Source organism: Phyllobates terribilis, unplaced genomic scaffold (assembly GCF_046119375.1).
Source record: "Phyllobates terribilis strain yellow unplaced genomic scaffold, ASM4611937v1 Scaffold_1__5_contigs__length_1240528914, whole genome shotgun sequence".
In the NCBI taxonomy this organism is placed as follows: Eukaryota; Metazoa; Chordata; class Amphibia; order Anura; family Dendrobatidae; genus Phyllobates; species Phyllobates terribilis.
Genome location: NW_027362761.1, coordinates 819,083,510 through 819,111,151, shown reverse-complemented (window position 1 = coordinate 819,111,151; position 27,642 = coordinate 819,083,510). Strand labels below are relative to the sequence as shown.

The following is a 27,642-nucleotide window of genomic DNA, read 5'->3' as shown; positions in this document are numbered from 1 at the left end:
ATTATGGTTTAATTAAAAAATGTATAATGAAAATACTTTCTGCATCAATGCAGGTTTTCAAGATCTCCACTTGCTGTAATTTTCATATATTCTTTTCTATTTCTTGGGGCTATAATTCTGTATGGGTTATGTGATGGGCACGTAGGTGCATGGCTCATTACCAGAGCTCTGGACTCTACCATAGTTATATGTAGCCATGCACCTGCTGTCCATCACATGATCTGGACACATTGCTATGCAATGAAAGCTAACAATGAATGTTCCCATTAAGTAACTGAAGTTGTATAGAGAAAAGGAAGAATGGGGTCTTTTTTCTCTCTCGACATTTTCTCTCTGGTTCTCAGGACAACTTCTCCATTTAAAAGAAGCTTTATCTGTGCTACTTATCATTAGGCGTTTTGGAGACGGTCCGAGTCATTTATCAGGTAAAAAAACAAAAGACAGCAAGATAAACTATGTGCGCAATTTCAAGAAGAAACATTTTTAAATATCTACAAGATCTAGAGGAAAATATGCTTACAAAAGTTGATTATTTTTAACAAACTGATAGAAGTAGAAATTGTCCTGAGAACAAATTGAAGTGACCAAGAGAGAAAAAACCTTCAATTCTTCCTGTCTCCAATACAGTTTTCTACTGCACCAGACCTCAATCGAAGCACCAGAAAGGATCAGCAATAGCAGCCTCCCCAAAAAATATCCTGGCAAGCCTTTACATGAGTGTTTCACCTCTCGGCACAACTGGATCAGGTGAGTGCATGAGCACAAATACCAATTTTGTAATCTGCGATCAAACCAGTAAGAGTTTCTCTTCTCTTTTATACTCTACAATAGATGAGTGCAAGCAGAGATCCTAAATACCACAAAAAAAGATACAGAGAGTATAGTGGAAATTGTATAACTTTTTATTATACAAAAAATAACCTCTATTTGCTCAATTTGGAATACCCCTTTAAATACCCCTTCAATTGTTACTTGCATAAAATTGCATTCATGTCAGCAATCTATTGTCCATCATGAAGAATTTTCAGCATTTTCAGTGAAGGTTCAGAACAGCAAGTCTTCATTAATGTCGCCTGCAAAATGAGGGGATATATTTTTTTTCTCTTCAAACATGCCCACTGAATATTTTCTAATAGACATTGCAGCAAAGCAACAAAGTAATATGTGACGTGATCATTTTTTTAATATATATCCAATAGGACAAAGTTACTAAGGGATAGATGCATTATTATTCAATGATTGATATGTTTCATGATATAAAAATGGCTAATTATTCAATACAGATTCTATAGCACCACTCCAGCGTTTTTCTATTGCAGCGCTGGAGAGTTGCTACTAATGTAAGTTCCCTGAACTTAGTATTATACTTACCAGCCGCCGTCTTTAGGTCTTCCTGGCGCCACTTCAGTCCCCCACTGCCATCTTGTGACCGCAACTTCTGACTGATCGAAAGTCAGAAATAATGGTCACAAGCTCTCAATGCATGAGAGCCAGAATCAGGTTATCATATACTTGCATTGAAAAGTGAGCTCCGGCTCACTCTATGAAACACTGGAGTGATCCGGCAGGTCACAAACTGCTGAAGACCGATGACAGCGGCACAAATAACAGCAGAATGCGGTGGCTTGTAAGACTAAGTTCAGGGGCCTTACAACAGTAGCACCATTCCAGCTCTGCAATAAAAAAGACACTAGAGTGGTGCTTTGTGTGGTAGAGATTGAAAATGTGTTTTTTTTAAATGTTTTATTAAAATAGAAATGTCCAGTTCCGAATTACATTTTACCCAATTATTATCTGGTACATGGTGAATCACCTTGTTCAACAATACAAAATATACTTTGTTTTGGTTTGAAGGATATGGACACCTTTGGAGGCAAAGCATCAGCTAACAGTGGTCTAAGGGGTAATGTCTCTCCATGTGGAGAGTGACATGCCTGGCTTTCCAGTGTAAGGAGACTTATAGGCCATGCAATGCTCCTCTGTGAAATTAAATATGCAAATTGCCTCTTCAGATTGAAAGAGAACTTGAACTCTAGCGCCACCTCCAAAAAGCAATTTCGACATTTTTACGAGCCTTGCTACATGACTTAGGAGAAATTCCAAGGTGGCACTAGTGTTCAATTCCTCTTCATCTCTGAAAAGGCAATTTGCATATTTAATGCAAATAAGTCTGTCTTTCTTTGAACTTTTTTCTAAACTGATTTATGACCAAATCAAAGTTCACCTTTGATGTGATCATAAATGAATTTAAAATTGTTCTGAAGAAGAAGATAAGGATTACAAACCTTGCTGTCAGGCTGAGCTCACTGCTAACTCGTTCTAGAGTGTACACTATGTGTAATGAATGATACATAGAGGTGTTAGGAGCAAAACAGAAAAACATTTTTAAAGAAAATCTATTTCAAAAATAATTTTCAGCCAAAAAATGCACCCATTTGATGGGTTATTCACATGTTCACACGTGGGTATGGTTGTATACCACTTGTGAAAGCAAGTAACTTAATTTACTTCTTACTAAAATTTATGTCCATTCTATTGATTACAACAGTTTTCTTTTTTATTGATTCATTGCCAAGGGGACTAGCCTTTGCTGCTGTCTAGCAAGTGGCCAAACATGAACAGTGTTTACTAGTTATTTTATATTGAGCTTGTAAGCACTTCCCTAAAGCTCTGAAGGATCCCAGGAGAGAACTATTAGCCCCCGATCTCGGCCAGCTTCAGCCCTTAACTTCCCATGCTGCCTTGGCAAAGCTGACTCATCACCAGGAGCACACAGTTCAGGTCAGTAGTGCTAGCACAACCTGTCAATCAATCAGGAGATCCCTATCACCTAGCAATCAGGAAGCTGGGAGAATGCGTTGTGCTCCTGAAAGTCAAGTTGGGAAAAACCCTTTAAGTACTGATGGTGTCAATATCCTTTAAAGAGACGGTCCATCTTGCAGCTATTTTAATTTCCCCAATGCAATTAAAATAAAAAACGAAGCAGATTTTCAAATAGTTTTGGTGAAACATTTAATGCTTTTTGGCTACAGCTTATGTGTATGTCTATGTGTCTATGTGTGGCTACGGACTGCAAACATAACCTTATGCAGCTTGATACGGCAGTCATAATTCCTTCACTATTTCTTGCATTTTGTCAACTGTATGACAACTAGAAATAAATGACAAATAAGAGGAAGTATGACTTCAGAATTAGTTTTTTTTGTGTCTATTATCATAGAGACACATAGATCTACCTAGGAGTTTTGATGCATTGACCTAATAGGAAAAATTGGGTGGACAAGGTCACATGTCCTCTAATTTCAACTTTTGGTTATGATTTTTTCTTGCACGTCATTCATACCTTCTTTGATTCCAAAACAGCGGCACCATTCCCAAAGAGAGATGTGTCTGTCATTGTTGGAGTTACACTCCTGTAAAAATGCTTTCACACAATGTTCTATTGGAATCAATGAGGCTCGAAGGGCCGCCAGCTCTGAGTGCGTAAGAAGCCTACAATAAAAAAAAAAGAAACAAACTAGACAATTAAAGATGTTATCAATAACTATGCCAATACAACATACTGTAACTCATCGATCGGTGAATTGAGCGGTAGTGTGCATGCTCAACCACTCTCTTTGGAACTGCCAGAGATACAGATTTCAACTATCTCCCCCAGTCTCTTAGAGGAACAATAGAGTTGCAGTTGCGCATCATCACTACCGCTCAATTCAAAAGGGGGACTTTTACCCCACTTCGAAGATCGGAGAGGATTTGAAAGGGTTTAAGCTATTAGCTTAGACCCCAATGATCATGATTAATTAAATTTAGCTTGTTTCCCTACTTGGGGACTTCACCATGTAAATGCTATAATGCTTTGGTATTCTCAGCACCCCTAAGGCATTATTGCCTGTCAGTAACGAACTGACAGGTAATCTATTATGTTGTGCCTTTGTTAGGCTCCCCACTGCTATAGTAATCCATCAGCATCCCAGGATCGTGATGCTGGAGAAGGCAGCAGGATGTCAACTGTTTATTATAAGTGTCACCAACTGTGCATGGTTCAGGAACAGCTCTTGTGCCCCATGTATTCCCATGAATTTAACTGTACACCTTTTTCTGTTAAAGAGGTAGTCTGAATGCAAAGTAATTTTCATTCTCAATCCCTATCTATTTAGTGCTATAATCTAAACTATTTTCTAATATACTTGAATTAAAAATTCACTATCCTTCCCTAACTACACTATCTAACTGCTTTTCTATTTTTTTTCCATTCCTTTTTGATGACACACTCATTTAAGAATCCCAGTGCATGCTGGGATACACAAACGAAACATCATCAGAGGCAGAGGGTGCAGCCACTGCCGTAGTCTATGCCTCCCTCCCTGAAATGAAGCGTCAGTGACACTCGTTTCAAGGGCTGGGCTAGGCCCTGCATGATGTGTACTATGCGATATGCACAATGACAGCGCACACACTGTTGTTGGCTCAAATCAGCAGTAACAAGCTGGCACCAGAGCGTGTTGTCAGAATACTCAGTGTGCAGAAACCAGCTCTGCCTGCACAAGTGATGTCACTGGTCTCTGCACGCTGGGCATTCTGACACCGCTCTGTTGCCGGCTCGTTACTGCTCATTTGAGCCAACAACAGAGCGCATGCTGTCATTGTGAAGATCGCATAGTGCACATTATGCAGGGACTAGCCCATCCCCTGAATCGAAGAGTCACTGATGACGATTTGTTTCTGGGAGGTGGCAGAGCTTGCGGCAGTGACCACAGCCTCTGCCTCCTGATGATGCTTCGGTTGACTATCTCAGCATGCATTAGGATTCTCAAACAAAGCGTCATCAAAAAAAAAGAAAGAAGGAAAAAAATATAGAAAAGTAGTTAGTGTAGTTAGGGAAGGATAGGGAATTTTTAATGCAAGTATATTAGAAAATAGTTTAGATTATGTCACTAAATAAATAGGGATTTAGAATGAAAATTACTTTGGCCGTTGGAACACCCTTTTAAGGCATCACTAGCATGGACGTACAGCTACATCCATTTGCCAGAAGTGATTAGTGTCACATTTTAAGATAAACTAAGGGAATTTTTAAATATTTTAAACTCGACTAAGAACAATGATGAAGTCCTAATATTACTTGTGAAGAACCAATATATAAAAATTGAGAATCCCTGGTCTAAATTGCCTTATCTGGGGTATTTATTGGTATGAAAATTTTCTCCTGTTGTTTCCTTCTCTGCCAGCAGCCATCCTTAAAATACGTCCTTGTGTGCCGTCTTCTTTTCCCAAATGCATAGCTCCCAACTGTCCCGGATTCAGCAGCACTGTTGCGATTTGAGGGGTCAGTCTCGCTTCATCAGGGCTTTCTCCCGACATTCAATACTCACTTCTCTCCCTGGTGTCTTAATTGTTTTGTAGCTCCTCCTTCTTAGCAGGTGGGGCCAGCATCTCTCTGCACACACATTCATTAAAGATTTCTCTTCTTTCTTTGTGATTTGGTCTCTTTGTGAAGTGAACCCACAATGTGTACCATTGCAGACAACAGTTAAAGTTATGAACCACAGCTACCATTGACACCACAGGGAGGATTTTGTATACTTGATGCTGCATCACAGGCTCTGAACCCCACAGGCAGATTTTACTGATAATTACAAAAAAAGTCTTAAAAAGTGTAAGGAGGACCCAATAAGGTAACATTTCAAAATGACAATCTATCAACCAAGAATGAGAAAGATAACTCACAGCAAGAGTAAAGAAGTGTAAACTACAAAAAGTAAAATAAATATATTTTATTAAATAACAATGACAAAAAATATTACATTTCAGAGAAGGTGCCTAAAAGACTGGGGATGCGGCAAAGTGCCAAATATACTGTATGTGTACATAGTTGTAACCATAGAGAAACTACAACAGATGCTATAATGTGGTATCTGAATACATCAATGATGATAGCCGCTATAATAATATTTAACCAAACTAGAAGTAGTATCAAAATTGGAATAGCTGCCAACTAAGTAAAATTATTCAAAATAGGATACTACCAGTGGTATACTGGATTAAAGCTGCAGAAACAATGGCACTGTGTCCCTCCACCAACTATAGTTTCCCTATGGTACAACTATCTACATATATATTTGGCACTTTGCCACATCCCCAGTCTTATAGGCACCTTCTCTGAATTTTTATATTTTTTAATTGTCATAGATATTTAATTACATATATTTATTTTACTTTTTGCAGTTTACATTTTTTTAGTTCTTGGAGTTATCTTTCTCAGGTTTGGTTTAATCAGATTATACTGATACATAGAGATACATTGTATATAACAGTGTATTTCTATGTTCCTGTATTCTAGAGGGAGATTAAAAGTAAGATTTTTTTTTCTTCCTATAAGATTACTAAAAAAATAATGAAAAACAACTACAAAATGTTATTTTCTCATATTCAGATCTGGTCTTCTCAGGAATCAACCCCACAGCCTCTATCACTATAGGCAGCAGATAAAGGTATGAGCCACAGCCCGCACTGATCAGCATAGGGGAATTTGTATACCTGAAGCTGCTTCTCAGACTCTGAACTTACAGGCAGATAATACAGTGTATTTCTATCTCCCTGTATTCTAGAGAGAAAATAAAAGTCAGATTTTTTTCTTCCTACAAAATTACTAAAAAAATAATGAAAAGCAATCACAATAATGTCCTCTTTAATATGGTTTAGAAAATAATAAACATCACAAATCAGCAAATAACAGACATATTTGGTCTCCCTGTAATTGTAACAATCCACACAACACAGCGATAATTCACATTGATCAGTAAATAAAAAAAAAAAGGTGTGATTGATTTTGTTTCTCCATTAAAACCATAAAAATGTAATGCTGAGGCTATGTTCACATGTAATGTAAATGTTGCTTTTTTGTACTGCTTTTTTCTGCACATTTTCTGCAGGTACCTGCACCACACGACATGTTAGCAATCTTCTCTGATGGCATGTTTGCTGTGTTTTTTTTTAATTTCCTCCTGTTTTTGGTGCAGATTTGAAGCTGCCCCTTTAATGCTTTTTTAATACTACAGAAAAGCTTTGATTCTGCACTTAAAAATGAAGTGGTGCTTTTTTTCATACATCTTCTCAGGCTCTATATAGAAGCCTATAGAGATAAATGCACCAAAACCGCACAGTAAAACTGCGTATTTTTGTGCTGCTTTTTTTGTACAGAAATGTTGCTATGTTTAACTATCCAAGCAAAGTAGATGTGATTTTATGAAAACTGCGCCCCTTGTTTTTCTCTCTCTAAAGGTTTCTATGTGGAGCGTAAAAAAATCACATGTAAAAAACTCGTTTTTTTTTTTTAGAAAGTAATGGTAAATGGGCATGACTTAGCGTATGGCTAGAGATGTGATCAAAATTTTTTACTTTCATCGCATCGTATTTCCCTCTGCAAAAATTGGGAGCTATGCTCAAATAGAATTAACCAGTCACACTTCAAAGTCTGTTCATCAAACAATATTACAGTCCTGACTCTCATACCTGTCAACTAAATGCTGGTCAAGCTGGTGAAACTGCCAGTGAACTGGATAGACATACATGTTGTAGTTTTTATGAAAATCTTTCACCAAGAGCTCGATGTTGTGGTCACCTTCCTGCAGTCGTTTCTCATTGTCATAGATTTTCTTCACCTAATATAAAAAATAAAATTGAAATTAAAAATGCACCCTTCCCTCTGTGGCAGATGGCCAATCCCATGTAAACCCAAACTGTACAAACACTAAAATGTATGTTTTGTGGACCTTATTTCTCCTTGCTATGTACAGTGGTGGCCAAAAGTATTGGCATCCCTGCAATTCTGTCAGATAATACTCAGTTTCTTCCTGAAAATTATTGCAATCACAAATCCTTTGGTATTATTATCTTCATTTAATTTGTCTTCAATGAAAAAACACAAAAAGAATTGTCCTAAAGCCAAATTGGATACAATTCCACACCAAACCTAAAAAAGGGGGTGGACAAAAGTATTTGCACTGTTTAAAAAATCATGTGATGCTTCTCTAATTCATGTAATTAACAGCACCTGTAACTTACCTGTGGCACCTAACAGGTGTTGGCAATAACTAAATCACACTTGCAGCCAGTTAACATGGATTAAAGTTGACTCAACCTCTGTCCTGTGTCCTTGTATGTACCACATTGAGCATGGAGAAAAGAAAGAAGACCAAAGAACTGTCTGAGAACTTGAGAAACCAAATTGTGAGGAAGCATGAGCAATCTCAAGGCTACAAGTCCATCTCCAAAGACCTGAATGTTCCTGTGTCTTCCGTGCGCAGTGTCATCAAGAAGTTTAAAGCCCATGGCACTGTTGCTAATCTCTCTAGATGTGGACGGAAAAGAAAAATTGACAAGAGATTTCAACGCAAGATTGTGCGGATGGTGGATAAAGAACCTCGACTAACATTCAAACAAGTACAAGCTGCCCTGCAGTCCGAGGGTACAGCAGTGTCAACCCGTACTAGCCGTCGGCGTCTGAATGAAAAGGGACTGTATGGTAGGATACCCAGGAAGACCCCACTTCTTACCCCGAGACATAAAAAAGCCAGGCTGGAGTTTGCCAAAACTTACCTGAGAAAGCCTAAAACGTTTTGGAAGAATGTTCTCTGGTCAGATGAGACAAAAGTAGAGCTTTTTGGGAAAAATCATCAACATAGAGTGTACAGGAAAAAAAAAGAGGCATTCAAAGAAAAGAACACGGTCCCTACAGTCAAACATGTTGGAGGTTCCCTGATGTTTTGGGGTTGCTTTGCTGCCTCTGGCACTGGACTGCTTGACCGTGTGCATGGCATTATGAAGTCTGAAGACTACCAACAAATTTTGCAGCATAATGTAAGGCTCAGTGTGAGAAAGCTGGGTCTCCCTCAGAGGTCATGGGTCTTCCAGCAGGACAATGACCCAAAACACACTTCAAAAAGCACTATAAAATGGTTTGAGAGAAAGCACTGGAGACTTCTAAGGTGGCCAGCAATGAGTCCAGGCCTGAATCCCATAGAACACCTGTGGAGAGATCTCAAAATGGCAGTTTGGAGAAGGCACCCTTCAAATATCAGGGACCTGGAGGAGTTTGCCAAAGAAGAATGGTCTACAATTCCAGCAGAGCATTGTAAGAAACTCATTGATGGTTACCGGAAGCGGTTGTTCGCAGTTATTTTGGCTAAAGGTTGTGCAACCAAGTATTAGGCTGAGGGTGCCAATACTTTTGTCTGGCCCATTTTTGGAGTTTTGTGTGAAATGATCAATGAGTTGATTTTTGCTTCATTCTATTTTGTGTTTTTTCCTTGAAAGCAAATTAAATGAAGAGAGTAATACCAAAGAATTTGTGATTGCAATCATTTTCAGGAAGAAATTGAGTATTATCTGACAGAATTTCAGGGGTGCCAATACTTTTGGCCACCACTGTATTAATCATTGGTGCTATAATAAAATATTGTGAGAAAAAAAGGAAAAGAACAAGGCTTGGCTCACCTTGCTTTTCTGTTTCTCAGAGAGAAGTCCAGCGTTTTCCTTATCTATTTCATAAAGCTGCATAAGGACATTTTTTAACCAGTCTCTCATTCTGAATGGAAAATGAGTGAGTTCATATTCTGTACAAGGAGGAATATCTGTAAAAAAATATAGGATCATATGATGTCAAACCATAGAGTAAGCTTTGTAGGGCTAAAGTGCTATATAAGATACACTAGATAAAATTCACACGTCAACAGTCTAACTTTTACAAAAAACTTTGCAGTCTAAATGGAAAAAATATCACATTTCTAATTAATTTCTGTACATATTGTGGGGGCTTATATCTTTAAGACACTTCATAGAAACTAGTTTAGTTTGATTAATCCAATCTCTTTCACATGGTCAGAACATATCCACGGTATTGTGCGTCTTACCAGCGTTCTACTTGAAGGATTCAAATGCAGATTTATATTTCATTGTATTTTCTGAAGATGTCCTGCTGTCATTAATTATACATTTTATGGGTCATAGCAACATTGTGAAGTATCTTACATTTGCATGGCCCTTGATACTCTAAATGAAGATGACTTCCTTCTTTGGTGCCTTCCAGTTGGCATTTTGTGCCAAAAAGGTGACAGGAACTTGTGTAAGTTTTATTATCTGTTCCACAGACCTGAAGACATAAAAGTAAAAAAGAAAAATAATGCATTGTAATCTCCAGCTTAATGTCACTAAAGTCATGGGAGAAGCTATCCTTGGTTTGTGCTTAAAGATGTAATCTATTTCCTTGGCTAGGAAGGGTTGTATGCACATTGAATCCTTGAAAAAGTCTCCAGTCATGGGTATAGCTAAATCAAATGCATTAGTAGCATTCACCTAAGAGGGTCCAGAGCTGAGAGGCTACTGGCAGTGAATCTCTGAAGAGAATATTTGCATATTTAAATTCTCAGAGGATCATTGCATGGCCTATAAGTCTCCTTACGACAGCTTGGCACTCTCCACAAGGAGAAATGTTTTCCCTTAGACACTCTCTCAGAAGCCTCTCACCTAGCCAAATTAGACCTCCTGCTTTGCACTGATGTGGAGCAAACACCCCAAAACATGTGTCTGGTTTGGCTTTTTAGCCTAAGTTATGTGACAAGGCTTGTTAAGGGGTTACCCCAATAGGTGGCATTAGCATTCTAGTGCCAGATTGGTACTCTCCAAGAAGAAATGTTCCCCATTAGACCTCTTAAAATACAATATATGTGCTTGGTGAATAAGGGGATCAACAGTGGACTAGTGGAAGGGACTCGGGGAGTGCTAACAATCCACAAGTTAGGGGCGCAAAATACTTTCCCCAGGTGCAGGAAATCCACACTATGCCACTGGCTATAAATATTTTTATTGAAAGACAAAGGAATTCATTCTTTGTCTTCCTTAGTTTACAATTACAGTCTGTGAGACATGTGATTTTGCGTTGTCTGTACTGTATAATGAATGAGACTGCATGGTCTTTGTCAAAAGGTTACATTTCATTTTAAGCTGTTTGTCTCCTTTGGCGTTTTAAATTTTTAGACCAATTTGTTGAATGTTTGGATCGCTTTAAGTATTAACATAATCTTTTGCTGAAGGTCTTATTTTGTTTGCAGATGATTTCATCTTGATTTCTGGGGCGTGTATTATCGGCCTCTCCAAGTACACTGTCTAAAATCATCAGCTAAGTTCCTTACTGCATGGTGTTTTGATGTTTTGACTGTTTATGAGTTTTGGTGTTGGGGGATGTGTGGCCTCGGGCATGACATATGAAAGCAGGTGGTTTTTTTATAATGATAGACTTCTCCATAATGATGTCCTGTAGGCTTATGTGAGAAGGCCATGTGTTGGTGTTAGTGTTGAGCAAGTATGTTCGGGCCGAGCTCCGAGTATTTACAGCTGCTCGGTGATATGTTTGAATCGCTCCCATGTGCATGATTTGCAACTGTTTGACAGCTTTATTACATGTGAGGAATGTCTATTTCTTACACATTCCTCACATGTAATAAAGCTGTCAAACAGTTGCAAATCATGCACACGGGAGCGATTCAACCATATCACCGAGCAGCTGTAAATACTCGGAGCTCGGCCCGAGCATACTCGGACAGAACATACTCGCTCAACCCTAGTTGGTGTCTCATGCTGTGTTCAGTTGTTGTAGTAGGAGGAATCAAATGGAGTATCTTGTGAATTGGCTCCAAACATCTGTCAGGCATACGTTTGTGGGTGATGGAGCGCTGATGCTATTGAAATGGGTCAGGACAAGTGTTTCACTGAAATAGTCTGTGGGACGAGTGCCATTGATATAATTATCATAGAGTGTGTGAGTGTAAATTGCTCACTACTCCAAGCCATGCCCAGAAAGAGATAAAATTGGTTGTGCTGATTAGAACAAACAGACCTGGGATCTTAGAGACATTCCATGTTACCCTGCTTATGTCCTGTCTTGCGACATTTGCTCCTACTTGGGAATCCACAACAAACCTGTTACAATGGCATCCAGTGCTGGGGTGAGAACTAGTTCCCTATTTTATCTCTTGTCATCCCAACTACCTCACAGATGTTTCTTAATTGATAGTAACTTTTCAACATTTAAGTATATATTTACTTACAAAGTCATTCCTGTTACCAGGTAAACAGTTAACTGGGTCTTCACAAACACAAAAGGGGTCCCCTTGTCCATCAGTTTTACATGATTTTCCTCTTTTACAGTGGAAATTAATGCATTGGTCTGTAAAAAGACAAAGTATTAAATACTGAACATGACACACTTCCTTCACACCTTTTGGTTTGAAAAGAAGTTCCCTTGTTAAATGGAATCAATAGATCCAGACTGTTCCCACCCATCCCTTCAATGATATCAATGGTAAGAGTCATATAAAATGTTGAGAGACCTGACTATGTTAGTTGTAGACTACATCTTATTTATTTGTTATAAGAGATAGGAAATTATTTTAATGCCATATTTTGTAGTTTTTCCAGTTGCACAAACTGCATCTGACTAATTTAAACTTAAGTAATACCTTGCAATAATTAAATAATAAAAATAGATGCAACTCCAGCCTTATAGCATGAGCTCATAAGAAAATTAGAAGATATATTTCTATATTTCATCAAGACTCATGCAAGTCTTGTAAATAGAAATTTTTCTTTTTATAGCAAATTCATGCATACACTGGTTGAGTGGTAAGATAAAAAGCTATTTTTTTAAATAGTGTCAAGAATATAATTCACCAATTCTCCAAATACAAGACACGTAATACATTTATAGTATTTGAATATTTGTAAATCTTCTGTACAGTATTTCATTTTTTAGAAATTGCTCGGCTTGAAAAATAGTAAAAAAAAATTATATTATTTAACTCTCCTCTTCCTCCTTAATTCAAAGTAATATGCCTACCCAATGTGTTACCATACATTTTAAAGTATTGTCAGCTGAACCTGAGTTCTGACCTACCGTCTAATTGGTATGGGGCTGTCCGATTCTCCTTATACATTTGTTATTTCTAGCTATGTGCTACATGGACGATAGCCGCCTATCAAAAGTTCTACACTAAACTGTAGTTCTATCATCTAATATATATAATCGTCTTATCCCATCTGTCTATCTGTCCTTCTGTTCAGGAAATCCCGCGTCGCTGATTGGTCCGGCCTCGGCCAATCAGCGACGCGGGATTTCAGAAAAAGATGGCGGCCGTTAGCGGCTCATCTGCCACACGGAGGTCAGCGGCGATGCTCGCAACAGAAGGACCCCGACCGGTGGCGCCGTTGACCTCCATGCGGCTACCGTCGGGAGATCAGCGGCCCGCTGATCTCCCGATGGCAAGTGTGAAGGGAGGACCGGGGAGCGGCGATGCCGGTCGGGATACTTCTGCTGCGAGCAGACGGTCATCTTCTGGCTGCTCGCAGCGGAAGTACCCGCACAGGCAGCGTCGCTCCCCGGTCCTCACTAATACTATTCGCTGATTGGTCAGCGATCTTGGCGCCAAATTTAAACACCTCTGGCCGCGACCCATCAGCGACCAAATTTAAACACTCTCTCCGGTCCTCACTAACACAGTTCGCTGATTGGTCGCGGCCGCCACCCGCGGCCAGTCACCGATATTGCCGCCAAATTTAAACACCGCTTTGCTGATTGTGCCCGGTCAGCCGCATACATATTCTAGAATACCCGATGCGTTAGAATCGGGCCACCATCTAGTATAAAGCTATAAACAGATGTCAGCTGCTCACCCGCAGAGAGGTTCACATTATTTATTTCCAAACTTCCTTCCTTGTTCTGAATAGATGCATTGATATCCTTGAAAAGAGAAGAAGTGAATTTATCTAGAAATGACAAATGTTTCATTGATATGTGCAACAGACTAAACAGTTATTTTTTAATGACACAAATAGTTATGTTCGCTTACCTGCAGTTCACCAATGTTCTCACGATATCTTGGAAAAGCAGTAGTATCATTAGCTGGGTTTTCATAATTTTGGTCATTAGTAGTCATTTCACTGGAGTCAACATCTGGCACGTCACCTTTTATTCTGTTATTATTCACAATATTATCTAGGTGTTGATTTTGCTGCTCTGTATCAGATTCCTTCTGTTTTCTTATGAAATCACTAAAAATGGTTCTTGTCTTGACACCATTTTCTTCTTTAATCAATTTCTCCTTTTTAATTGTTTTGTCATCTCTAGAAGTTTCTGCATCATTGACAGCCTCTTCTTTGATGTTAGTTGCAGTCTCCAAATCCTTGATGTCCATCACATCTTCAGGAGATGGTTCTTCTATGTAGAACTTGTCATCTGTGTCATTTTTGATGTGTATGAAGGTGTTGCCCATGTTCCCTCCCTAGAAGACATGTATATTGTTGCAATGTGTTATGACATTTGAATGCTTAATAATTTGTATTGATAGTAATAAGTTGTGTTCTGCCCAGCCACAGATAGTTGATAGGGACAGGTAGAATTAATGGGTGGGACTAGCCCAGAGTGGGAGGGGATAAAGTGTAAGGATAGAGGGCGTTTCCTGTCAGGAAGACAGATAGGACCTAGTTTGCAGCTACAGCAGACCTTTAATCTGATTAGTTAACAGAGCCACATGAATTGGCTGCCCCTAAAGTGAGCAGAGACCGAGACAACAGACAGCATGATCCAGAGTGGAGACAAGCAAAAATGTTAGAAGGAGTGAGTGATTCTCCGGAGACGACGTCTAGGGAAGGAAACCTAGAGGAATGGTACGGAGGTATCTGACAGTCAAATGACAGAGCAGCACTGAGAAGGAAAGCAGGATGAAGAGAGGGTGCCCCAGGCAGTAGTTCCAAGGAGTCGGCAAGCAGAGAAGTTAACGGCCATAGTGGCAAAAGTAGCTCCCTTGAGGGGAAAAGGACGGGGAGCTATGGGTTGAACAATAGCACTTTCGCTTATTGGTTAATTGTGCTCTTGTTGGAGACTAGTCAAGTTCCCACATTGCTGTGCTGGATGGTGAAAATAGAAAGAGAGGCTAAAAGACAGAGAGCGGAGCGGCCTCAAGAAGGAATGGAATCTGTATGAAAATGTCATATTTTCTAAGAGAAACATCCATGCAATTTTGCACCCACTATCCCCTGTACAGTCATGGCCAAAAGTATTGAGAATGAGACAAATAGTAATTTTTCCAAAGTTTACTGCTTCATTTTTTGTAATGGCAATTTGCATATACTCCTGAATGTCAAAGAGTGGTCAGCTTAACAGCAATTACTGTACTTGCAAAGTCAATATTTGCCCAGAAAATGAACTTTAACCCCCAAAACACATTTCAACATCATTGCAGTCCTGCCTTAAAAGGAGCAGCTAACATCGTTTTAGTGATTGATCCATTAACACAGGTGTGGTATTGATGAGGACAGGGCTGGCGATCAATCAGTCATGATTAAGTAAGAATGACATCACTGGACACTTTAAAAGGAGGCTGGTTCTTGGTATCATTGTTTCTCTTCAGTTAACCATGGTTATCTCTAAAGAAACACGTGCAGCCATCATTGCACTGCACAAAAATGGCCTAACAGGGAAGAGTATCGCAGCTACAAAGATTGCACCTCAGTCAACAATCTATCGCATCATCAAGAACATCAAGGAGAGAGCTTCCATTGTTGTCAAAAAGGCTCCAGGACGCCCAAGAAAGACCAAGCAAGCGCCAGGACCGTATCTTAAAACTGTTTCAGCTGCGGGATGGGACTACCAGCAGTGCCGAGCTTGCTCAGGAATGGCAGCAGGCTGGTGTGAGTGCTTCTGCACGCACTGTGAGGCGGAGACTCTTTGAGCAAGGGCTGGTTTCAAGGAGGGCAGCAAAGAAGCCACTTCTCTCCAGAAAAACCATCAGGGACCGACTGATATTCTGCAAAAGGTACAGGGAGTGGACTGCTGAGGACTGGGGCAAAGTCATTTTCTCTGATGAATCCCCTTTTCGATTGTTTGGGACATCTGGAAAACAGCTTATTCGGAGAAGAAGAGGTGAGCGCTGCCACCAGTCTTGTCTCATGCCAACTGTAAAGCATCCTGAAACCATTCATGTGTGGGGTTGCTTCTCAGCCAAGGGAATCGGCTCACTCACAGTCTTGCCTAAAAACACAGCCATGAATAAAGAATGGTACCAGAATGTCCTCCAAGAGCAACTTCTCCCAACCGTCCAAGAGCAGTTTGGCGCCCAACAATGCCTTTTCCAGCATGATGGAGCACCTTGCCATAAAGCAAAGGTGATAACTAAATGGCTCTTGGAACAAAACATAGAGATTTTGGGTCCATGGCCTGGAAACTCCCCAGATCTTAATCCCATTGAGAACTTGTGGTCAATCATCAAGAGACGGGTGGACAAACAAAAACCAACAAATTCTGGCAAAATGCAAGCATTGATTATGCAAGAATGGACTGCTATCAGTCAGGATTTGGTCCAAAAGTTGATTGAGAGCATGCCAGGGAGAATTACAGAGGTCTTGAAGAAGAAGGGGCAACACTGCAAATATTGACTTGCTGCATTAACTCATTCTAACTGTCAATATAACCTATTGGTACTCATAATATGATTGCAATTATATTTCTGTATGTGATATAAACATCAGACAAACACTAATAAAAACCAGAGGCCAGCAGATCATGTGAAAATATAATTTTGGTATCATTCTCAAAACTTTTGGCCATGACTGTACATACTTCTTCCATACGTTATTGTTCAGTAAAAGACAGTTCGTTTTTGAATGGTGGTCTCGCTCATTGAACTCTACAACATCTGGCCTGGCCAGCTGAAGTCATCGGCATCATGCGGTCTACAAGGGCATAGCGCCCCTACAGCTAAAGTCCACACACCCAGCCAGGACCCCCACTTTTATGTAGCATATCGGGCATGAAACACGAGTGCCTCGCCCACCGCTACCGGCCCATGCCACGTTACAGATGTTTTGTTTATATGCATATTTATATGATATCCAGATTATGACTGACATTTAAAATATATTGCAACTCTTCATCGTCATATATTCCCTCTAGAATATTTGCAATATTTGCATAACCTGTGTTACCTTCTGACATATGTTTTACATTTTATTTTTGGATTCTAATGGAGAACTTACATATTGTTCCGAAAGTCCATTAGAAGAAAGTTCTTGACTTTGCTGATCATCACTTTCAGACTCTTGACTTTCTGATTTATGTTCTTTTTGCGTTTTGATATCCACTTCATCTATCACATTTACTGCATATCCTTCATTTTTATTTTCTGAAATATTCCTTTGATTATCTTTACCATTCAGAGGTGATGGTCTATCAATGCCCACACTAAACAGATTCAAGAAGGATTCCAGTGAAAATGAGCCTGCCTTAATTTTGGGATTCTCACGTAGTTTACTATTTATGATGCTTTCCATGCTAGCATCCAGATCAGTGATGGCATATTGATCAATGATGGCTTTTTCCTTGTGTTTCTGCTCCTTCATGCCTTCATTTAACTATGTACATTAAAAAGTATTAATAGGACAGAAAGTAATTAAGTGAGCAAACAAAAAAAAAAGTGAACTTTTATTTATACAACCATAAACTTTGGACAGGTAGATTAACATCCACTATTATAAATGATTTTAGGGTGACTTATTATACAGAATTTAGCAATGCAGAAATGAAGGAACCCTTTCATTGCCAGGTGTTTTCATTGAGACAATTTTTACACTTTTGACACAAACTAAACCATGAATAAAAAAATATATATATGATACCTAATAAATATTGTGATTGGACAAGTAAAACCCATCAGCCATTCAGTGCTTAACACTAATAGGCACCTTAATGTATAAATAAAATACAAAAGTTCAAGATATTCAGAATTTATCACTTGTGTCTATTTTACTTGCACACATCTCCCCATATACAACTAAAGTGAAGAGACCAATAACAGTGAAGAAAATCAGAGTCAACGTGTTCTCTAGCATTAGTAAAAGGGGTAAGAAGAACATAAGGTTCCTGCTTCACACCTTTGGGATTACTGAAAGCGGGGGAGATGATGGTAAAATTCTCTTTTTTCTGCTCTCACTCTGCCTGTTTCCTTTACACAGACGCAACCAGGACCATAGCCAAACTTTAAATGAGCACTGCACTTCCAATATTGATATATTGAATATTGATTGTAGCATCATTTTAAAGAAAGATGAGATTCCTGGACTTAATCTCAAGATCTTTGCTATAGCCCTCTTATTACTTGACAGTAAAAGGGCTAAAGGTGAATTATACATTGCTGCCTTGTCCTGTACAGTAATTTTATATCTCAAGATATAAGATTGACTTAGTGATTTACCTTGGATCCAGATGTCAAACCATGTTCCACTATTAATGAAGCAGCCTAGAAAGAAAAACAGAATATTGAACTTAAAAGTTTGTTTTTAACATTTATTAAATCCCACAATGTTAATAAAAAGCAAGCCTGTTACAGAGAACATGCTGCAAAAAAAAATGCAGTGACCGCTTCTATGACTCTTCCCATGAATTTTTCCTCTAAGACTAATGGCTGGTAGCTGTTGCTTTAAAGTGAATGTCGTCCCTTAAATAGAGGGATGACATTTTAGAGTCGGGGAAGTTCTAAAATACTAAAATAAACATTAATTTCCTTTTGAATCACTTGCCACTCCGCTGTCACTGTTTGTAATGTTGTCTCACCCATCAGTTATGTGACATGCAGAAGTAGTGCTGTTGCTTCCAAAGCATCCAGCAACGTGACAAATAATACAAGGACAGGAGACAGGAAGTGTTGTGCTTCAGAAGCATCCAGCAACTAGAGGGGTTAACACAGTCGCAGGAGACAGGGGGTGTTTTAGCAGCGCCCCAGGGGGATTGTGGGGAACTTGTTATTGTAGCCTGGCTGAAGCTGAAGAGAAAGGTGGTGGTGTGTTATCTGGATCTGACAGAAGGCAATTGAACAGGATTCAGATCAGGAGAGAAACTAAACACAGGTCAGATAAACTCCCTGTACTAACAGTGCAGAGTATTATTGGCAGGAAGATAAGGACTGGAAGGAATTGTGTCACAGGGATCATCTCCCTCATAACCCCCCCCCCCTCCATCTCCATGCAGGATAAAGAATGCTGTGTACTACTGTGTCCTTGTGAAGGAAAAGCCTGTGGTTGTGTATGCATAGAAGTGTGCTGCTATGAGATCTAATCTATGCTGAATTATGCTACTGAAGAGACTGTAATATTGTGCCTTGTGAAGAAACTACTGTGTTGTTACTGTAGCCGGTTGCTCAAGAAACTCAGACTGTATTGTAATGAAGATTGTTGCTGAATTGCACTGGCCGTGCTTCAGATTAAATTCCACTGTTAAACTGTTGAAAAAGACTTTTGTCAGATGTGTCTGGTCAGCAATTGAATCTATCGTGTGCCTGAGAGAAGCTGCAACCTATGGTCGCCCTGAGTAACGGTTCCCCCAGGATTCCAAAGAATTCATGAAACCCGTCTCGCTCTATCTGAACCTAGCGGCATGTGTGTAACAGTTATATGACCACTGCAGCCCATCACTGGCCTCAGTGGTCATGTTATATACATTAAAATGTCACAGATAGGGCCAAAGCCAATACAATTAGTGACTGACTGGTACAACATCATCACTTCCAGCATCGACAATACCCAATGGAGTGAGTCATGCTTATTTTATTGTATTAGAATTCCCTAGTTTTTGTCTAATTTTAAAAAGTCCTAGAAAAATCCTTTGCTCAATGTTTTTGCACAGGACAATGAGCCTTGTATCAGAAAAGCAGAGCTGCTTCATCTATTGCACACACAGTTCTCAGAAGGTAAAATATTTGTGTTTGGCTAAAAGCACATATTTGAGGTTATTGAGGGGATACCCTGAATTCTACCCAACTGCACTGAGTCTTCTAGAAATGACGTTGTTTTTATTACAGGGGCCGTCCATGTTAATATCATGTAAATTTAGATGTGAAAGAATCAAATGTAACAATTAGTGATGGGCGAGTATGCCTTATTAACCCTTTCGGCGAGCACACTCAGGTGCTCGCCGAGTATTTTGGCGCGCTCTCCATTTCATTCATTGTTGCCGCGCCTTATTTGTGTTTTTGAGCAAACTCTATGCAGAATTTCATATGACTTGCACTGAGGAGGGGCTTCCGTCGGGCCACTCTGCCATAAAGGCCCGAATGGTGGAGGGCTGCAGTGATAGTTGACTTTGTGGAACTTTCTCCCATCTCCCTACTGCATCTCTGGAGCTCAGCCACAGTCCTCTTGGCGTTCTTCTTTACCTCTCTCACCAAGGCTCTTCTCCCACGATTGCTCAGTTTGGCTGGACGGCCAGGTCTAGGAAGACTTCTGGTGGTCCCTAACTTCTTCCTGTTATGATCTCCTACAAGGACTAAGGAAAGACAGGAGAACTGTCCCTACAATAGAACTAAATTCGATCCCTACGATGTAACGGGGAACCTGATCCTGCGATCAGACCCGCTAAAGTCCTCGGCTAGTCTGAACGAAGACCTATAGATGTGAGGAGGAATCCCTACAAGAACTAGGGACTGGGATAAGTTGGACACCTCCTAGCAGAAATAGTAGCAGTCAAAGACAAACACACAACAAAAAGCATAGAGGTCAGAAGACCTAGCAAAACTAACAGAGAACGGCAACAGAGCACCAAGCTAGCTCAAGAGTAGTAAATACAATGAAGTCCAGCAAGACCAGGAGGGCAGAGCCGGATTAAATAGGCAAAAATGGTCATGTGACCAGCAAACTAAAAAAAACCTAACAGGAGAGTTCTAACAGTACCCCCTCTTCTAAGAGGATCCTCTGGATCCCCTAGGCCCAGGCTTACCAGGAAACCTCCTGTGAAACGCTCTGACAAGTCTGGAAGCAGAAACATCATCCACCCTCACCCATGAGTTATCCTCAGGTCCGAAACCCTTCCAAGCGACGAGATACTGCAAACTCCCTCTATGCCGTCTAGAATTTAGGATGTGGGAAATTTCATATTCCCCGTCCTCCACCACCGGAGGAACAGTGGCAGGGGCGTCACCATCAGACACATCAGCTTTTTTCAACAGAGAAACATGAAACACCGGGTTAATCTTCCAGGACGTAGGAACCTCCAACCTAACAGCAGATTGGTTAACTATCTGAAGCACCTTAAAGGGCCCTACGAACTTGGGACCCAATTTTTTAGAAGGAATCCTCAATCGCAGATTCTTAGAGGACAACCAAACCATGTCACCAACAGCAAACAAAACCTCTTGCCGTTTCCTATCAAAGTACCTCTTAGATTTTTTGTTAGCCTCCTGAAGATTACCACGCACATCCGTCCAAACTCTCTCCAAATCACCGGAAAAACTCTCCTCCTCAGGCACAGCCGAAACCAATTTGGAGAATGACCCAAAAGACGGATGTCTCCCAGAACAACAAAAAAAAGGCGAACACCCAGCAGAAGAGGATGTATGGTTGTTAAGAGCAAATTCAGCAAGTGGCAGAAACTCAACCACCCCTCTTGATTGTCTGCCACAAAACAACGCAAGAACTGCTCAACATCCTGGTTCTTCCTTTCTGTCTGGCCATTAGACTCAGGATGATATCCAGATGAAAACGACAAATGAACTCCCAACCTGTCACAAAAGGCACGCCAAAAACGAGCCACGAACTGAGGTCCCCTATCAGAAACAATGTCAGTAGGAACACCATGTAGTCTGACAATTTCCTTGACAAAGGCCTTAGCGAGTGTCTTAGCGCAAGGCAGTTTGATGAAGGGAACCAAGTGACACATCTTGCTGAAACGGTCCACGACCACCCAGATGACCGTGAAACCTTCAGAGGGGGGAAGGTCAGTAATAAAGTCTATAGCCAGATGTGTCCAAGGTGCACTAGGACCCTCCAGAGGGCAAAGCAACCCCGCAGCAGGAGCATGCGAAGACTTGGATCTAGCACACACAGTACATTGGCGCACCCACTTAATGACTTCCTTCTGCCATCCAGGCCACCAAAAACTGCGACCCACAAGTCTCTTGGTCTCAGAAATTCCTGGATGACCTGCCAACCGAGACTCATGACACTCAACAAACAAATCTCTCCTAAAGGTCCTAGGCACAAACAACCTCCCATGGGGAGTGTTAGATGGGGCATTCTCCTGAGCTTTAAGGATCTCATCCTCCAAAACGGAGTCCAAAGCAGCAATCACAACACCTTCTTGTAAAATGCTCTCCTCTTCCTCCTCAACACCGACCATGGGAGAAAAGCTGCGAGACAAAGCATCCGCTTTAACATTCTTGGTACCCGGGATGTAAGTAACGGAAAAATTAAACCGCGAGAAAAAAAGTGCCCACCTAGCCTGACGGACATTCAAGCGCTTGGCAGCATCAAGATAGATCAGATTTTTATGATCAGTGAAAACCTGAATGAGAAATTCAGCACCTTCCAAGAGGTGACGCCAGTGTTCAAATGCGAGTTTAATCGCCAGCAATTCCTGATTACCAATATCGTAATTAAGTTCAGTCTCAGAAATTTTTTTTGAAAAAAAGGCACAGGGATGTACTCCATCCTTGTTTTCCTGAGACAACACCGCACCGACCCCCACCGAAGAAGCATCAACCTCAACCAAAAACGGCTTAGTCACATCAGGCTGCATAAGGATGGGAGCAGAGGTGAACCTCTCCTTTAGAAACACAAAAGCTTCAATGGCCTCAGAAGTCCACTGAACCGCATTAGCACCTTTCCTGGTGAGATCGGTCAGCAGTTTGACAATAATAGAAATTTTTTTTATGAATTTTCTGTAATAATTGGCGAAACCCAAAAACCTCTGTATCGATTTCAAACCAATAGGCCTAGGCCATTCCTGCACAGCTTGAACTTTAACCGGGTCCATCTCAAAACCTTCACTGGAGATAATGTAGCCCAAAAAACTAATTCTCTGTACAGCGAGCTCACATTTCTCCAGCTTAGCAAAAAGCGAATTGTCCATTAATAACTGTAATACCTCACGTACGCTCCGCCAATGAGACTCCAGATCAGGCGAATAAATCAGAATGTCATCCAAATACACAACCACATTTTTGCCGATTAAAGGTCTAAGGATGTCATTAATAAGATTCTGAAAAAATGCTGGAGCATTGGTAAGACCAAAAGGCATAACCAGATTCTCAAAATGACCCACAGGAGTGTTAAAAGCAGTCTTCCATTCATCACCCTCCTTCATGCGCAACAAATTGTATGCCCCCCGGAGATCAATTTTAGAGAACCACTTGGCCCCCACTAACTGGTTAAATAAATCAGGAATCAATGGCAGTGGGTAAGGATTGCGTACAGTAATTTTATTAATCTCACGAAAGTCCAGACAAGGACGTAAACCGCCATCTTTTTTTTTTACAAAAAAAAAATCCAACAGCCACAGGAGACTTGGAAGGCCTAATGTGACCGGCGGCCAAGCTTGTCTGTATGTATTCCTCCAAAGCCTTTCTCTCAGGAATAGTAAGATTAAATAAACGACTTTTAGGAAGAGTCGCTCCAGGGACAAATTCAATGGTACAAAGTCTCTATGGGGAGGCAAAATTTGTGACTCCTCCTCAGAAAAAACTCTCCAAAAATCCTGAATAGGTACAGGCAATTCCCCTTTATCCACAGCAGAAATACGTCCGTTACAACACTTGTCATAACACTTAGGGCTCCAGGACTTAATTTCATTGGTAGACCAATCCAGTACAGGATTGCGCAATTTTAACCAGGGTAACCCCAATATTACTGGAGAAGGCAAATTATCCAATACCACCAAATCCAAATTTTCTTGGTGAATACCATTAATAGTGAGGGGAAATTCACAGACCTTATGAGTAACACTCTTCAAGGGAGAGCCATCAACAGAAACCACAGCAATAGGGGATGACAAAGTTTTAGGTTCTAATCTAAGTTTTTCCAAGAATCCCCCATCAATCACATTCAGAGTAGAACCACAATCCACAAATACCCGAAATTCAATTAATTCATCCTGAGCAGCAGTAGTGGCAGATAGGAATACTCCCTTAGAATTTAAACAGGCAATACGGGTATAACTGACCATTTTTTTTTTCTTTCTTCAAACGAAGCACACAGTTCTTAATAAAATGACCAGAATTTCCGCAATAGAAGCACAAGCCTTCAGAAAGCCTGCAATCTTGTTCCTGAGAGCGGGGTGGCATCGCCCCAATCTCCATCGGCTCTCCATTGTCAGCACAGACCCTCTCAAGACTCGGAGCTGACATAGCAGAGGATATGCTCTCATTAACCCTTGCACGCAGTCTCCTGTCCACCCGTATAGCTAATTGCATAGCCTCCTGCAAGTTTCCAGGTGTGGGATAAGCAATCAGTAAATCCTTAACCCTTTCACCTAGCCCTGCAAGGAACAAGCTTTTCAAAGCTGAATCGTTCCACCCCACCTGGGCAGACCACCGACGGAAGTGAGAACAATATTTTTCCACATTACCTGATCCCTGCCTCAAACGTCTCAATTCAGACTCAGCAGATGAGACACGATCAGGATCATCATACAACAAACCCAAAGCAGAAAAAAAACTATCCACTGATCTAAAGCACGGAGTTGGAGAGAGAAGGCCCATCCCTGAGGATCTTTGCGCAAAAGTGACATTATGAACCCTATGCGCTGTGATTCATCACCAGAGGATCCGGGTCTCAAACGAAAATACAATAAACAAGCATTTTTAAAAGAAAAAAAATCTTGTTGTTCGCCAAAAAATAAATCAGGCAGACGTACCTTTGGTTCCACAAAATGTGCTCCAGAACAGCTACTCACGTATTGTTGGAGCTTGGCCACCTCCAGAGAGAGTCCCTGCAAGCATTGAGCCAAATCTTGAACCGAGACCATGATGGAAATCTGGAGGTCTTTCCTTAGAGAAATTTTTTTTTTTTTTTTTTTTAGGGCTGGACTTACTGTTATGATCTGCTACAGGGACTAAGGAAAGACAGGAGAACTGTCCCTACAATAGAACTAAACTCGATCCCTACGATGTAACGGGGAACCTGATCCTGCGATCAGACCCTCTAAAGTCCTCGGCTAGTCTGAACGAAGACCTATAGATGTGAGGAGGAATCCCTACAAGAACTAGGGACTGGGATAAGTTGGACACCTCCTAGCAGAAATAGTAGCAGTCAAAGACAAACACACAACAAAAAGCATAGAGGTCAGAAGACCTAGCAAAACTAACAGAGAACGGCAACAGAGCACCAAGCTAGCTCAAGAGTAGTAAATACAATGAAGTCCAGCAAGACCAGGAGGGCGGAGCCGGATTAAATAGGCAAAAATGGTCATGTGACCAGCAAACTAAAAAAAACCTAACAGGAGAGTTCTAACACTTCCAGTTAAGGATTATGGAGGCCACTGTGCTCTTAGGAGCCTTGAGTACTGCAGAAATTCTTTTGTAACCTTGACCAGATCTGTGCCTTGCCACAATTCTGTCTCTGAGCTCCTTGGGCAGTTCCTTTGAGCTCATGATTCTCATTTGGTCTGACATGCACTGTGAGCTGTGAGGTCTTATATAGACAGATGTGTGACTTTCCAAATCAATTCCTATCAGTTTAATTAAACACAGCTGGACTCCAATGAAGGAGTAGAACCATCTCAAGGAGGATCACAAGGAAATGGACAGCATGTGACTTAAATATGAGTGTCTGAGCAAAGGATCTGAATACTTACAGTTTTTCTTTTTTAATAAATTTGCAAAAATTTCTACATTTCTGTTTTTTTCAGTCAAGATTGGGTGCAGAGTGTACATTAATGAGAAAAAAAAATGAACTTTTTAGAATTTACCAAATGGCTGCAATGAAACAAAGAGTGAAAAATTTAAAGGGGTCTGAATACTTTCCGTACCCACTGTATGTTTCTAAAAACCATGTTATTTTAGCTGAAATATGAATTGTGCATCAGAATAATTACAATTAAATGTGCTTAAAGTACTTACATGTGATGTAAAACAGACAACAAGACTAGCCAGTAGGAGAAAATAAGACATTTTTGCCACACCTGTTAAAGAAACAAATACAATGAAACTCTTGGTGAGCATAACATCTGTGGAGAAAATCATGTCTATCAGCATATTTCCTCCACTAAAAATCTATGCTTAAACTTATAACTCTGCTCTACAAGAATGCCAACCTCATATCAATGTCAAATAATTCAAAATGACTCTTTGAAGCTTTTCACTCCCCCTTCAGTCCTAAAATGCAGGCATCTATCATTGATCTCCACCTCCCAATCACCTAGTAACATCAATCCCCTTTCCACCCGTACTTCATCCAGTTAATTTCATCCACGACCCCACAAAAGAATGAGAAGTCTCTGGACTCCTCTTTAGAAAGTCTTTCAGGCCGTCAGCTCAAATAGATTAGCTCGATAGATTTGGCACCAGCCACTTTGTCTTGCACATCACAGAGGAACCCCAGCCTTCATCCTTTAACCTTATAACAGGGATCTGGAAATACTACAGGGTCGCCATAGTTGCATCCATGGATTGGCTGCTGGCCAGTTGAGTGAGTCTGAGGCAAGAGTAATCTTACAAGCTGTGTCAATAACTGTAAGGTCAGAATCAGGAATCAAATCAGGAGACAATGTTAAAGTCAAGGGGAGTACCAAGGACAATTACCGAGAGGTGAGTCAAGAACTGAGAAAGACAAGCAGAGGTCAAAAACAGGTGGGGTAGAAATACGTATGTAGTCAAAGTCACTAGCCAAGTCAGAGTCAGGAATCGAGAATACAAAAAGCACTAGCAATCAGGGAGTTATCCAGGAACTATGTCTGTCAATATTCAGCAGAATGATGGAAGTTTGAATAGGGTGTGGTGCTGCACCATTGACCACAGCAGAGAGCTGATTGCAGCAGCTGGGCAGCTGGACACCACTTATACACATTAGTCTGGCTTTGCCCAAACACAGGTCCAAGTCACACCAGTATCTCTGGCAAAACGAAGTCTGCAACACCCAGATACACTAACTGCTACCAGCAGAGTGAAAATGGCCCCTGGTGACAGAAGCAGATGTAACTGGAGCAGGTCCGGGTGGTGATGTGACACTCGTTTCTTCATGCCCTACTACCTGCACTTGTGAACCCCTTCCCTCCTATTTGCTTCAGTAAATTTCAGTAGCTGACACTCCTCACCTAGAAAAGTATTCAATCTCTTTATTCTTTTACCCCTTTAAGACCACAAACGGCAGTGGTTATCGATACAACACCACTATCTAACAGACTTTGATGATTCCCAGTGTCATATCCATTACTAGCGTAACATTTGCTTCAACATATCTGCCATGCACATCATTCAGATATAGCAATTCGTTTAATTAAAACTCTATATTATAGCTGAATAGAGCAGTACAGATTTGTACACAATCCAAAATAATAACATTTTCTAATTACATTTTTCCACAAAAAAGTTTAATTTATGATGTGGCATGGAAAGTTTGAGAGTCTTAAAATTATTACCTTAGTCGCCAAGATCCAACGCTGTAACCAGTATGCCGCAGAAACCCAACTAATCATATACCAGACACGTTATCAAACAGTCACAGTGATGCTAAATCCTATTCTTTTTATAATTGTCTATTTGGCTGGAAAGTAATTGAAGCCCAGTGAAGTTGAAATTATGCTAGGCTGTCACACACTACTGTTTATAGAGC

The 27,642-nt window shown here is 40.5% G+C and overlaps 2 protein-coding genes across 5 annotated transcripts in view; one reads left to right on the top strand and one right to left on the bottom strand.

Annotated features, from left to right (window-relative positions):
- On the bottom strand, nucleotides 1-27,642 carry LOC141152972 (uncharacterized). Its single transcript, XM_073637636.1, has 12 exons — nucleotides 27,449-27,642; nucleotides 25,932-25,993; nucleotides 18,300-18,344; nucleotides 17,086-17,460; nucleotides 13,902-14,333; nucleotides 13,726-13,792; nucleotides 12,105-12,223; nucleotides 10,030-10,150; nucleotides 9,496-9,632; nucleotides 7,513-7,661; nucleotides 3,344-3,492; nucleotides 1-1,073 (listed from the first exon to the last, which is right to left on the bottom strand). The coding sequence occupies exons 2-12, from the start codon at nucleotides 25,980-25,982 to the stop codon at nucleotides 1,045-1,047; spliced, it is 1,674 nt and encodes a 557-aa protein (XP_073493737.1). The 5' UTR covers nucleotides 25,983-25,993; nucleotides 27,449-27,642; the 3' UTR covers nucleotides 1-1,044.
- The window catches only part of LOC141152948 (uncharacterized), a 236,853-nt gene continuing 209,512 nt past the window's right edge, over nucleotides 302-27,642 (top strand). For 3 of the 4 annotated variants that reach the window (XM_073637626.1, XM_073637602.1, XM_073637610.1), the window contains exons 1-2: nucleotides 302-425; nucleotides 628-747. The gene's annotated coding sequence lies outside the window, so the exon portion shown is untranslated. Of the gene's footprint in view, nucleotides 426-627; nucleotides 748-12,228; nucleotides 12,359-27,642 lie in introns of those variants that run through there. The other variant, XM_073637619.1, reaches the window with a different exon arrangement.

Bases quoted from the DNA above. Each gene is read 5' to 3' on its own strand.
- LOC141152972 (XM_073637636.1), bottom strand. From the start codon at position 25,982: ATGTCTTATTTTCTCCTACTGGCTAGTCTTGTTGTCTGTTTTACATCA. The intron at 9,633-10,029 runs GTAAGATACTTC...ATTTTTTTACAG, and splicing joins GTATCAAGGGCCATGCAAAT to ATATTCCTCCTTGTACAGAA. The intron at 7,662-9,495 runs GTGAGCCAAGCC...TTTTTATATTAG, and splicing joins CTGAGAAACAGAAAAGCAAG to GTGAAGAAAATCTATGACAA.